We start from the raw sequence: 15,261 nt of genomic DNA, 5'->3' as shown, positions 1-15,261 counted from the left end.
TCGTTGATGGCTTGTGTATTCATATTGTTGCTCTTCAAAATTATATTGATTGTTTTCTTGCCAATAAGTATCTTTTGACTAATAGACATTCCATTGTTAATATTCATTACATGTTTGTGAGCACAATTCTCTCGTTGCCAAACATATGGTGGTGTATTGGCACATTCATATTGATAGTTGAAATGTGTGTATCTTCTATAACTCATATTGGCAACTATAATAACCCAAAAATTCAAGTTGATTAAAATTAATGGTAAGATAATTTAATGTATATTTATTAAGTTTTGGAGTAGATTTAACAAAGTGATTGGCAGTTTAGTGGTAAGTACAGCTAGTGTCAATCCAGAGGTCCAGTGCTCGAATTCCTTTTGCTCTGGCTTTTGTAAATTACTGTTATGCCCTTTATTTAATAAAAAAATCAGATGGAAATATTATTAGAAACCCAAAAACACATCAGATATTATTTCCTTGTCCTTTCCTTTTTTCAGAGGGTTCGAGAACCAAGCAAGAGAGGGAGTAAGGTTGGTCCTTTCCTCCGTTCTCCCTTCCCTCCGTCCGTCTTCTTGTTATGGATGACCGTGGCACGCTCGTCTACCATTGCTAGAAGGCAATTACGAGTTCATCTTCCCTGCGAACCGTCGATCATCTTTCCCTCTCCCCAGTTTGTGCCGTTGCAGTGAGTTTGCCTGGGCTCTGAGTTGCGGTTCTCTTCCTCCTATATACTCGCGTGCTGTGGGGTGCGTCGGACATCTTTCTTCCTCCTCCATGTGACCATGTCCGATCTGCAACTTCTTCTTGCCCTATTCTGTTCGACGCTGCCACAAGCTCGAGTTGGTGGCTTCAATCCTTTATCATTCTTCATTTTGATGTCAGCGAGCACGTATGCGACTCTGCCGCAAGCTCAAGTTGGTGGTTTCAATCCTTTATCATCTTTCAATATGTTCGGTGGTGTCGAGTTGGTTACCGCTTGGTATGCGACTCCTTCCTTCCCTGTTTTGGTCGGTGCTGCTGTTTGGTGTGAGTGTGATAGAGCTGCATTTTTCCACTTCTCTGTTGGGGTGCTAATTGTGTAAGCTTGAATTTCTCTTCCTCTTTACTATACTTGTGTGCGTATGATTTTAAGGGGCTTCGGTCCTTCATATCATTTTTTCCCTTTCTTTGTCTAATGGAGTGTTTGGATGTGACAAGTTGCAACTTCTTTCATTTCTGCAGTTAGATGTCAAATAGATGGAAAATGGGACTTCTTTTAGCTAAGTTTTGAAGATGGAGACTTATTTGAATTGGTAATTTATAGCCATTCCGTTAACAGCTACAAAAAAAAAAATAATAATAATAAAACAGATGAATTGAGGTTTTGTTTTTTTCGTAGGTTTAAATTGCTTATTGGTAAATAATTAAGTTTGGGAAGCATAGTAAATTTATATATTGATATTTAGGAATTGTTGAGAAAGAGATTTGAAGAGGAAGAAGCTTGATGATATAGTTTGAGTATTAATGCATCCAAGGTGTTTGTTAAAATGTGTAGAAGAGTTTGAATGGAGTAATGAGATATATATCCACTGTTAATTTGAGGACTAAAAATTAAATACTAGATTTTGTTTTTCACTTATACTAAATTAAATCTTGTGAATTGAATTTAGGAGATTTATAAGAAACATGTTAATGCTTGAAAGTTGTATGGTTGACAACTTATAAATTATTGTATTTGTATAACTTGATTTTAGAATGTATATATGATGTTTGATGAAATGTAGGAGGAGAAATTTTTTTATTTAGTTAGTTAAATAACTAAGTATGGGTAATGAATGATTGACTAAATTTTAGTATAGAAGTTATTCAATTTTATGTTGCAACTTGGGATTAAGGACTTTGCTCACATATATTTAATTATTTATTTGGACCTGTATCTTATTTTATTTATCTAAATATTCCAATATATTAAAATAAAGTACCATGGCTTCAAGTTATGATGTTGTGGAAAGAGTGCAAATATAAACAAAGAGTTTGTTGAGGACATTGTTTAGTTAAGGTGTATTATGTGTTAGTGGATTATCATAACTTCATAGATTAAAGAGAAATGTGGAATGGAATGAATATCTTTGGAATGAAAGTTAAAAGATTAATGTTCGAGGGCAAGGGAGGAATATACTACAATAATTAAGTGAGTGAACAATTATGACTTTTATAAAATTTTAGAGATTCAAATATTACTATATTGAAATGTTTTAGGAATAAATTTTATTGTGAAGAGTGTTGAGGAGTTAATTCCAATGTTGGAATTGTCTCAAATAAATGGATAACATCTCAATTAATTTATTAATAATTTTTTTATAATATTATTTTAAATAATTTACATGTATCAATGTATTGCTGGTATTGATTACTTTTATTACTTAAGTTACTCTAATGCTTGAAGTCACAACATTTATTTTTTTAGATTGATGAAAATGCCTTTATAAATTCTAGTAGTCTTTTATTTGATAAAGACAATAATGAAAATTTGTGATATAATTTATGAGATATTAGTTATAACTTTTTATATTTAGAAGGATTGATATTTTATACAAGTCATGCGAGTTTGATATTGAGAAGAGAAAATTTTATTTTGAAAGTGATAATTTTCTTGTGTGTTTGAAAATAATTTAAAAGAGACTTTATACAGAACACTAATTGCTAACGGAAGTCTCATTAGCCTATGGTGCACCTTGTTAATGACTAATTAGTTTTATTTTCATGAGCTCTGTTCTTTTGTATTGATTAGTAATGCAAAATTTCATTGCTAATTCACTACTTTTTTGTAGTGTTTCTAGGTGAGATTGGCAACAAAAGTGTGATGAGAATTTCACTTTGGTAGCAATTGATGTAAAATTGGGAGAGGAAGACAAAGAAGAGAAAGGAGTAGAGAGAGAGAGAGAGAGAGAGAGAGAAGGAGGGAGGAGGCTAGAAAAATAAGAATTTTTATTATTCAATACTCAAAACTGAATAAAAATAAAATCTCCTAGCTCTATTTACAAAGTTTTAAAATAATAATAAAATAATAATTTAAATTCAAATCTCAAATCCCAAATCTAAATCTAATATTAAATATACTAATATCTAAGTTAATAAGAAAATAAATAATAAATCCTTATTTTAATGAATAAATATTCCTAATAGATAACCCTAATATCTTAAATTAAACTCTAATTATATCTTAGCTCATATTACACCAAAAAGTTTACCATTGTTCACAATAAGTGGACTATATATTTGATTGTGAACCCAACTCTCTCCTCACATTTACTTGATGATGTTCTGAATGAAGAGCATTTTTAATTTGTAATGCCTTTTTTACATTGAGGAATGTATCCAAAATAAAATAAACTGAAGAGGTGAACAAAACATTAATTACCCAATTACTGAGAAAGCTTTCGACTGGGTTCTACAATATATATCAAGGGGAGTTGACACGGTTCTTCTCTTGCGTGGCACTGTCATCGTCTTGTTGGATTTCACCAGCATAAATTCTACCATCCTTACTCCCATAAAATAAAAAAAGACCAAACCAAATACCAAGTCGTACAACTTGATGGAAAACCGGAAAGCGAATTGATCTCTTAGGAAAATATCCTAAAAAGCCAAGGAGTAATATAAGGAAAACAAAGATGAATCCGACGATACTTGTAAGATCTGCAAGAAAGCTATCATTTCTGACAACCAAACGTATGGCAGCCATAAATGCCACTGGCATGGTTCCAAGAGCCAGATGGACAAAATATGTTGAGATAATATACGCTCGTCTTGAAACATGACGATCAGGCAATTGCCTCCAAAGAAGAAGAATAGTACCGAAAGTGGATAAATACGTGGCAGTGGTGTTGAAAGTCATAAATATTTTGAACAGGGTTTGATCAGTCAACACTGCCATGCCTCTTTTTTTTAGAGACTGGGTCATCCGAACTGTATACTCCACCTGGCATTGTGATACCAGCAGCAAATGTCACTGTGGCTACCAGTACGGCCACAATTATGAGTGTGTTAGCCGCATCATGCTCATTCCATGCTTTTTTCACTACATGATTTGATCTCAGCTTAGTATTATGTTTGAGTGAGGCACCGGCCAATATTAGAACTTCCGATAATATCAATAGCTGTTAAACCCTGGTCATTTACGGCGTCCACATTTATTCTTTTGTCTCGTGATAGATGGTCTAAAGTCCAAAGATACAACTTTCTTGAAGCCAGATGCAGTGGGGTGTCTCCATTTAGCAGGTCTTTCTCATTCACAGTTTTGGAATTGATCTTCGGGTGCTTCAATAGGTATTTTACCATCTTGCTTTTTCCTCTCATAGATGCAATGTGAAGAATGTCTCGACCTTTATTATTGAGTGAAAAACTTGTACAAGGCCCTTGTACACGTAGCAATTCTTCAACCACCTGAATGTGGCCCTTATAGCAAGCAAAGTGAATCGGAAGATCACTTCCTGAATTTTGTTGAAAGGCGAGATGGGTGGATTTGTTTAAAAGTTCATGAACGCCTTCCACATAACCAGTGCATGCTGCATAATGGAGGGGTGTGTCTCCATTTTCATCAGTGAGGAACATCAACTTTTCTTTATTGTCTACTATCTCCTTCAAAGCAGCTACACATAAAAGAAAACATATTTTATATATAATTAAAAATGGGTCATATTTAAAAAAAGTAACACATCTGGTAATTAAAAAGTAGATTAAAATATATAAAACTTGATATATGTTTAATTTAACCCGGTGATTCAAACAATTATAGTGAAGTGAATAATCATCAAACACACTTGCATTTGACATGCCATTAAAGCCATTTGACCAGGGACACAGAAAAAGAAAAAATGGCCAAAAAAACAAAGAGAAAAAACAAGAAAAAAAGAAAAGGAAAAAAATGAAAGAAAAGCAAGAGAATAAAAAACAATAAAAAAATTAAAAATTATGGACATGACGCCTCCAAAGCTATTTTTTTAAAAAAAGAACAAGCCCATACAAAATAGTTGAGGGAGTAATAAAGAAAGAAATATCATATCTTAGTAATTTTAAAATTAATTATAATTAAATATATAAAATTTGAAATATGTCTGACCGAAGTTTAAACTATTTAGATGAAAGGAGAAATCTTTAAACATAATGTAAAGAAATTGACATGACAACCAGAAAAGCAACACATTGATCAATTTTTTTGGCATCCCACACATATACATACCAATATTGCGTTGTGATATGGCGGCAAAAAGTGGAGAGTTTCCCTGACGCTTAAAAATGTCCCGGTCTGAGGGAAAAGGAATTTGCAAGAGACGATGAAGAATTTCAACATCCCCACTTTGGACTGCCACATATATTGGTGAGTCTGCTGGGTGGGTGTCCCAATAGAAAGGCCAAGTATTCTCACTTTGCTCACTTAGAAGGAAATCAAACCCCTCACGATATTTGCTCAGAATAGCTTCGTGCAGAGCTCTATTCCCAGATGCATTGGGTAACATAATAAAGTTATCCTTACTGCTAACATCGCCAAATTTGGACAAGATGACTCCCATCACTCCAATATTCTTAGCTCTTGCAGAAACATGAAGCGCTGTGTCTTTTCTTACATTTGTCACAATCAGCAAAAAATTATTATCAACAAGCAGCTCTGCGATCCTTGTTCTCCCACGTTCAGCTGCAACATGGAGCAACGAATCACCCGTGGGAGTGGCTTGATGTAAGATGGTGGGACAATCAAGTTGTTTTTCTGTACATACTCTCTCCAAGACGTCTAGAAATCTACTTACATCTTCATTCTCGTCATGAACAGCGTTGTACAGTTGATAACTCATGGTGTCATTATGAATAACGCCAATTTGAACATGATTGACTGAAGAAACGAACTGCTTCTTCAGCAGTTCTTGCAGTCTTCTGTAGCATGGTTCCTTCCATTGAATTATTAGTTTCCATGGGAATTTCCACCTGCTTCGACTTTCTTGTTGCAGAAAATAGTGAGAAACAAGATGTGCTATTGATAAGAATAGTAACAAGAGAAGAAATGAACTTCAAAGAGATGAAAACAACTCAAGAACATGAGAGTTTTAAAGATGAGGAGCAACAAGAAATGAAAAATGAGATCGGAGAAAAAGACGCAGGACTATTGGACTAAATTAATTTAAAAAAAAATTGTTAAGTTAAGATTCGTTGCATAATTTCAGGTTATACCTTATTCTTAGGAATAAATTAATATGAAGAATATATGATAATTAAAGTAGATCATCTTCTTATTTGATTGAATGATGCGGGGTTAAGCCAACGAGCTCCTTGCCTCTACGGTAGTGGCACGTCCATGTAAACCTTAGGTGGGGTTAAAACGAACAGACAGCGAGTTTGTGTATGGAACGCATCTTTATAATGCATGCTTTTATTTTTATAATCAGCCCAATTACTTTATTCTCCTTTTGCTTTCGTGACGTACTTTCCTTAGGAGAAATTGGAGAAATCTTTAGATAAACAGGAGATAAATAGGTGCATCATGTCATTTGTGATCCATCTAATTAGAATAACTCAAGTCATTTAAATATAATCTTATGAGAATTGATTTTAATACATTATTTTAATTGATTTTATTCTTACAATAAAATACATATTTATGAGAATTTCTCAATTGGTTTATCTAAACAGAATCATTTTCTTACTTGTTCCTTAATTAATTTCCATTCCCTTCAGCCCTAAAAGTAAGTTAATTAGTCGAGAATTTTACTTTGATATTGAGAAAAAGGAACAAAGCAAGAAAACAACAAGATAGCAACCACTGACAAACCTCTGCATGTCCCCCAGACCTTCATAATTTATTACAAATTGTATGCATTTTACATGCAAAAAAAAAAAAAATCAAGGATTTTTAGCCCCCATCTTATTGTCCAATTCTTGCCCCCCATGTATGTGATCCTGGATTCGTCCCTGATAGCAACTAAAGAAAACAACCCAGACACAACAGACACTGATCATTTATTGTTCATATTAATTTAGTCTCAAACATAAAAAAAATTATGAAATTATGGAACCAGTTAATCGTACATTTTATATTTTAAACTTATGCTAATGAATCTTAACTTTAAAAATTTTATAATTATGGATATGAAAATTTAAATTATTTAGTGATTTCAAAAAAACAATTTTATCATAACTGTACAGAAATACTTGTAGTATAAGAAGTTGAACCTTGAATATAACAATAACAACTAATAAAAATAATATAAAAAAGAAATAAGCTGTAACTTGTCTTGCTCAAAAATATTTTTATTTATTCTCCGAAAATTGTGTCGTTTAAGCATTAGGAATAATAATTAGAATTTTAAAGTTCATAAAAAAAAATTGGATGGTTAAAAGATTTGAATGTGATTCTCCTTCTCACTTTTAAGTTTCAACACACCTTACTTTCATATCCAGTATCTTCTCCAAGACTCCAACATGCACCAGCATCCTTTACTCCTTACCCACTCTCTTTTTTTCCTCGTAAGTTTGTAACTTACTAATCTGATGGAAACACTTGTTTCGCTTAGTTTCCTGCAGCTAATAAAATAAAATAAAATATTGTAACATTGCAAGTGTATATGCTAAAAAAATGTAATATAATGATGTGACCAAGTCGTACCCACACAGAATCAATCTGTCACGCCTAAAATATATAGGAGTGACCGGCACATGATATGTACTAGAACTCACATCTCTTAAGTTTTAACTCAAGAAATTTCTAATTATTTTTAAATCATGAATATTTTTGCAATAGAATCAGGATATTTTTCAATACGTTCCACACAAATAAAACCTACATTTTTTTTAATTTTAGCATAACCTTCCCTAAAATAGAACCTCCAAAAAAAAAAAATTTATGCAACATGCAGTTTCACAAAACAACAATAGCAACAAGGAGTTTTGCTCTTATCAGTAAATAGACAAAACAAGGATCCTAACTACAAGTTATGTAAAGCGCCTGACATAAGATTTATAAAATATAATACAAGGATTTAATTCACATTAAAAGAAGCTTAATTTACAATTCTTCACTACAAGTGAATACTATTGCCCATCAATGGTCAACAAGAGGTATAACATCAACTAATGCATCTGAGACCAAAATAATAATTTTCAGTTAATAACTTTCCAATAATGATAAAATTTAAAAGAATAATGAATAAACTTAAGCAATTATATATGTAAATAAGTGGAAAGAGAATAATACAATATAATATGCCCACTTAATCTTGGAATTAAAAAAATCATAAACCACTAAGTAAGAGTTAACTAAAATAGTCTTATCTTTATTCTTGAGGAATCAAATTGTCATGCCCCAAAAATAAAAGGAAACTGGTATGGGGTGTGAACTATATCACACATCTTCTAAAACTTCAATCGAGAAACCTTTTCATTTCTAAAACATAACTAAATTTATATTAAAATTATGATATCTTTAATAATATATATATTATAACAAAAGTTTTCATATTTTTTGTAAAAATTTCAGCAAAACCTCCATTGTAAATAGATCTTCCTAAAAATTCTATGGTACAAAATTTTCACACAAAATATCATATCAATCAATAGCTCAGCTCCTTGCAACCACTAAATAGAGTATATAACAAAAATAAAGATCCTAACTATAGCCTATGTGAAGAACTTAGAATTTAATTTACAAAATGCATCAAAAGGTATATTAGCCTACAGCTCCTCCACTTTCTAGTCACAAATAAACCCCTCAATGATCACTAGGAGGTTAAGCGTCAGGTAATAAATTTGACACCAAAATAATTTTTTATTCAATAACATCCCAATTATAAAATTTACAAAATCAAAATAAATAAACCACAAAGTAAAGTAAAATCTACAGAGGAAACAATTCAAAGAAATATGCTCGCTTAACCTTGGAATCAAAATCATAAACCATTAAATAAGAGTAAAGTAAAATCAAAATCATATCTCCATTAAGTAAAAAAGAACAAACAACTTTCTTTAATAATAGTTCTATTTCATATATTTCCAACTGACATTTATCAACCCAAACTTCTTAAATTATATGTGGTTGACATTCAACAACTCAATTGACACATCCCAGATTCAAGTCTATAACAAATTAAAAAGAAAAACTTATATTAAGTTAAATTTTATAATTTCAACAACTCAATTGACACACACACACACACATTCAAGCAATATTTGTACCTGCTTTGATTTCAACTTGAACGTAGAGATTGAACCAAATAAATTCAAATTTCAGTCCTCAACACAGAATATACTTGATTGCCTTATTCCCAACCAAATAGCTAAATTTTAATCAAGACATATACATGCGTGCACACAAAACTTTATTACTCTATTGATTAAAAAAAAATATTTCTATAACCCATTTTATCAAACACCTTAAGTGCATCTCAAAACAAATTACTCCCTCCGATCCTATTTGTAAAATATCTTCTAAAAGTAATTGGGAGAATTATATATAGGACTCACACAAGAAAATTAATTATTAGAAGATTCATTAACAATTGAACTAAGGCCATTGACAACACAATGCGTTGTTATTTTTCTTAGTTAAATTGTTAATAAACCTTATAATAATTAATTCTCTTACATGGCACTTCAACTGAATTCTCCCAAAGTAATTTTTGATCCAAAATATAGAATACACTGTAATAATTAAATTTTTTTTACTTTTATCCTTTTTTGTTTAGCATGAAGGTATTTAATATAGTTGTTTAATGATTTAAAGTTAAAGATAAAAATATAAATTCTTATCAATTTTTTATAATATTAAGAAAAAATTATTTTTTTTTTCAAAATGCATGGAAGGTTAGAAGGAGTATAAAACAACACCCTGGTTTATAAACCATCAACTATAAAACTCCCAAAATTCAGTTAACCATATAATAGATAAATAGCTACATAATCAAAATTCTTGGCAAAACTTAAATTCATGAATAAATAGCACCCATATCAAAAGCATCCTCATAAGAATTGGGGGAATTTCATAAAATACATAAATAAATAAAAAAAGCAAAAACGAAAGGCAGTTTCATTATAGTGGTAGACCAACCACCTGTCCTGGAACTTCCAGTTCCAATCGAAGCATATATATCTGTAAGTGAATTTGTATGTATAGCCACTTTAGTTGTGCTCATTGTTTCTCGAAAGTATCTTTTTTTTGGAAACATGGTCAACTAGACATTATTATTTTTGTGATTCTTCATTTGCCGATGCAGAAAATGCTCCAGTTTTCCATTCTCATATGAGGCTGAAACATAAGGCGATCATCAATTGAACATCTTGCTGGCATAAATCCTTTAACTACTACCAAACTTCCTTTTCCTTCAAATTTCAATTCTGAAAATTCCAATATCAATATTTGTGATCATCTAGCTCTCCAAATTTTAGTCCTTCAACAGGGGAAAAAATATCAACTTCAAACTCAAAGAAAACCGAATCTATCCATCTTTATCGAGCATTTAATATTGAAATTTCAACTTAGAATCAATAGAAACACAATCTCAATCATTAAAATGTACTCCTACAGATGCATGAAAAGAAAAAGAGGAAAGGACCTAAAGCTCCTTAACTCAGATTGGTGAAGTTAGAAGTAGGAAGAGGAAGTAAGAGCTCCATACTATATGGGCAATGGTGGTAGAGAGAAGGAGGGAAGATAATCGACACTGCTACTACAATGGAGGAGGAATGAGTTTTGGTTACAATATGTATAGAGAAGAGGATACGACGGTGATAATCACAGTAAAAGCACGATTAGACAAGAAGGCACAAAAGACGTGTGATGACCCTAAATTTTAAACTAAATTTTTTTCCTCTCTCAATTGATCTTCTATTTAATTGCTTTAGTTCTACAGCAAATGAAGAGTGGTAGTGTAGTGAAACTTATAATAATAGCTTATCTAAAGGTCTAGAGTTCAAATTCTCCTGAGTAATAGGTTAATTTTATTTTGTTTTAATTTTGGAAAAAATTACCAAAAACTGCCCTATCATTGAAAAGTGCTCCTCTAAAAGCAAGCTCAAATTTAGGGTCACATGGAGGACAGTAAGTAGGAATCAATATAAGTGTTGGCCTTCAGGGCCGCCCACTTGTAAGGAGCATCCCTAACCCCTAAATTTTTGCTCACACTAATCCTTTAAGTAATCATTTATATTATTTATAGAAGCCCGGCATGAGCGGCTCAGGGAGCACGGCAATGGTCCCAGAACATCAGAACGAGCCTCAGAACCAACTGGTAAACATGGAGGCCTTGAAGGATGCTATCCAAGATATATATAGACTAAGGTTGAGGCCAATTGACTACCCCACTTTCTCTAAGCCATATCCAGAGTGTATAGACAAGGACAACCCGTACCTTCAGGGATATAGGATCCCTGATTTCACACTATTCTTAGGGGACGGAATGCAATTGATGTTGGAGCACATTAGGAGGTTCACAATCTAATATGGAGAGATTACCAACTATGAGAACTTTGCCAACTTAAAGTTGAGATTATTCCCAAACACTCTCATTGGCCTGCATTCACATGGTATACTTCATTGCCTTGTAGCTTAATCATCAGCTGTATGGAAATGGAGTAGAAGTTCCATATCCAGTTCTATAAGGCAGAGCCAGAGGTTAGCATAACAGAACTCTGCAAGCTAACCCAACAGGCTGGGGAGACAGCAAACCAATGTTTGGTGAGGTTCAAATGATTAAGGAGCAGGTGCCATGTGCCACTTCCAGAAACTGAATTTGTCAAACGGCCCAAGCAGGACTGGCTATAGAGCTTGAAAAGAAATTTTAGGGGATGGAATTTTGAGATTTCTACAAGCTCGTAGCCAAAGTATAGGGATATGAGGAGCTGCTCAAAGAAGAGGATCATCGTCGACGGATTATGGTAGGAACCTATTTTGAGGACATTAACATGACAGTGGTAGAACTAAAAAATGCAGGTAACTACACATACCTGGCCTTAATAAGGAAGGTCGGAGATATTCTTAAAAGGCCAAAATGAAATTTAGTACACCTTTGACACTATCAAAATAGAGAAAATCTTCGATTTCCTCCTCCAAGAAAACTTCATCTCCCTACCCGCTAATCACAAAATCCCTTTGAAGGAAGAGCAGAGAGGGAAGGAATACTGTAAGTACCAACACTCATAGAGTCACAATACTAAGGCGTGTTAGGGTTTCAAGAACATTATCTAAGATCAGATCAATAAAGGAGTTCTTAAGTTCCCTAAGGAAGAATTCATGGTCGTAGATGAGGACCTATTCCCACCATTTGCCACAATCAATATGATGAAGATAAACTTTAACAAACAATGACCCAGAAGAAATGATGGTAAGTAAAAAGATGGGAGACCCTAGAACATCTGGAATAGGGAGGAAGTGACTCAGGAAAGCTCAAGGATAGTGTGGGATTTCCTGGGGAATCCTATGGTCTGATCCAATAGGAACGGCTCTTCTAAATGGGACGTTGGCATAGAAAGGTAAAGCGTAAAGAGCCTGAACAACTCCAAGGCAGTTTAGGACCGCTTGGGAGAAAACCCGGACATTAACAACCAGCAGAAGGTAAAAAAGAATAGCAAACGGCCCTGGGGATGGGACATTAGCCAAAGGGGATTGATAATGACAGAGCTAGATAGATCTAAGGTAGTCTAGGACTGTCTGGCAAATTTGACTTCTTTGTTAAGTACTCAGCACCACCAGGAGTAGGTGAATAGTTCACAAGGACACTGAAGGGCTAGGATGTGGGCTCTGATGACCTATTGTTACTAGCATTAATTTATCAGAAAGCATTATAGAGCTTCCTTCAAAACTAAAAGTCACTAAGGGCTTAGGCAGGTTCGTTACGCCACTTGGCAACATACTGCCTCTAAAATGGAGAGTCATGAGGCATAAAAAGTTCCTGGCTGCCTTAATTAGGACTACAAAATGACACCTTTGGTGAAAATAGGTTGCACAAAGATACCTCGAGCAATAAAAAACTGAGGTATAGGAAGGCCCTGACGTGCAGGAAACTAACAAGTTCAGAAGGAAATCTATCGAGGATTAGGACAAGGGGAGTAAGAATGAAAATTAGCATGATAGGACTATTCACATTAGAGAGATACTGCTTAATATTTACTGCTTGGTTTCACTAATACTCCTTTCTTAGTTTCGGTCTACCACTAGTAGGACCTAAGACTAGTATGAACAGAACTCCTCAGGGCTGATGTACACGAGCCCGTATCAATATTGCCCAATGGAGCCAAGGGAGGAAGAGGAGTATAAACCAATAAGGACACAGATGTAGAAAAAGAAGGCTGTGAAGCCTATCTACCAAGTCACCTTATAAGTTATAGAAGGAAAGCCAAAGTAGGCTGTCCTGGAGAAACTAAGCGTTAAGATAACCTAGCACCTAAAGCCTTTATACATTAAGGCACACTTTGATAGTAACCTAATGACTAGGGTCCTAGTAGACAACAACTCGGCGGTGAACATACTACCAGCCCTTATGATGTTCAAGATAGGGCAGGAAGAGCAATATCTAATGCCAACCGAGGTATCCATTGTAGAGAACCACCTTTAAGGTCCTCAGCATATTACCATTATAGTTTGACATCGGGACCAAATCCTTGCTAACGGCCTTTTTCATGATCAGTAACACAGCATAATATCAGGCCCTCTTAAGTCAGGACTGGATCCATGCCAACAAATGCATACCTTCCTCACTACATTAGATGCTTCTCATGTGGAAAGGGGAAGAGGTAGAAGTGGTCTGGGCTGAAGATAAGCCATTCACAGCATACACTGACTTTGTGGATATGAGGTATTATGATCTTGATGTGGGCCCATTTACATTTCGAAAGGCACAGGGAATCTTTTTGTATAAAACAACAATGAATGCTATAGTACCTCTAACATCATAGAGGCACAAGCCTATCATAGAATTGGTTGATGATTGAGTCAAACAAAAGAAAGGCTATAGTAGCCATGGCCATTCAGAAGCTATTGTTGCACAGTATATAAGAAAGACTAGAAGACTATAGACCTGAAACCTTTAGGGCTAAATTCATATATGAAGATGAAACCCAAAGAGTAACGCAACTGCACAAGCTAGACCCTACACCTCTAAAATTTGAAGACATAGCCCTGAAGGTTCAAGATCCATTGAAAGAAGTAAACATGGGATCCCCAGAGGAGCCAAGGATCACTTTCATTAACTCGCTATTAAATGAAGAACAAAAGAATGCCATCAAGCAAGTACTACAGGAGTCCAAGGATTGCTTCGTATGGGACTATGATGAAATACCAGGGCTGATGAGATAGTTGGTCGAACATAGGCTTCCTATAAAGCCAAATTATAGGCCGTACCAATAGCTTGTCAGGAGAATGTCAGTTGAGGTAGAGCTATAAGTAAAGGAGGTGATCAAATGCCTTCTACGAGTCAACTTTATATAGCCTTGCAAGCATGCCTAGTGGCTCTCAAATATAGTCCTAGTAATCAAGAAAAATGAAAAGCTGTGAGTTTTCATAGATTTCCAAAACATAAATACGACCATACTTAAAGATGTGTATGCAATGCCTATTATAGATAAGTTGATAGATGCTGGGGCTGGAAATGCTTTATTATCATTTATAGATTGCTTCTCCGGATATAATCAAATATTTGTTGCAAAAGAAGACATTCACAAAATTACCTTTAGGTGTCCGGGCTCTATTTAAATGGGTAGTCATGGCATTTAGCCTGAAAAACACCAGAGCCACCTATCAGTGGGCTATGAATGCCATCTTCCACGATATGATAGAAAAATATCTAAAAGTATACATAGATGATATAATGATTAAATCTAAGAAGGCACACGATCACATTGAGCATTTGAGAACAAGTTTCCTCTAAATGAAGGAAGTAGGCCTTAAATTAAATCCACTTAAGTATGCTTTCGATGTAACTACAGGCAATTTTCTTGGATTTTTGGTCCATAGCAGAGGGATTGAAGTAGACCGGAATAAAGCACAGGTTATCCTAGAAGCAAAGGCGCCAAGCAATAAGAAAGAGCTTCAAAGGTTCTTGGGTCAGGTCAATTATCTCAAGCGTTTCATCCCAAATCTAGCAGGAAAGATGAAAGAGTTTTCTGAGCTCCTGAAACTTAAAGATGTTGAAGAATTCACCTGGACCGGACATCATTAGGTGGCCTTTGACAAGATTAAAGAATACTTGATAAAGCCTCCAGTCTTACCAGCCTCGAGGGAGAACACCTCAGTTTTATTGTATTTAGCTTCTA

At 34.2% G+C, this 15,261-nt stretch overlaps 1 protein-coding gene across 1 annotated transcript; it reads right to left on the bottom strand.

The window, feature by feature from the left end:
• Positions 1–4,077: 4,077 nt before the first annotated feature.
• On the bottom strand, positions 4,078–5,885 carry LOC129294954 (protein ACCELERATED CELL DEATH 6-like). The gene is made up of 2 exons (XM_054933428.1): positions 5,213–5,885; positions 4,078–4,622 (listed from the first exon to the last, which is right to left on the bottom strand). The coding sequence occupies exons 1-2, from the start codon at positions 5,820–5,822 to the stop codon at positions 4,078–4,080; spliced, it is 1,155 nt and encodes a 384-aa protein (XP_054789403.1). The 5' UTR covers positions 5,823–5,885.
• Between the last annotated feature and the right edge of the window lie 9,376 nt (positions 5,886–15,261).

The sequence above is a fragment of the Prosopis cineraria genome, unplaced genomic scaffold (genome assembly GCF_029017545.1).
Source record: "Prosopis cineraria cultivar Desert tree isolate PC_DT_omini unplaced genomic scaffold, ASM2901754v1 PC27, whole genome shotgun sequence".
NCBI lineage: Eukaryota > Viridiplantae > Streptophyta > Magnoliopsida > Fabales > Fabaceae > Prosopis > Prosopis cineraria.
This window is presented reverse-complemented; position numbering and strand designations above follow the sequence as displayed.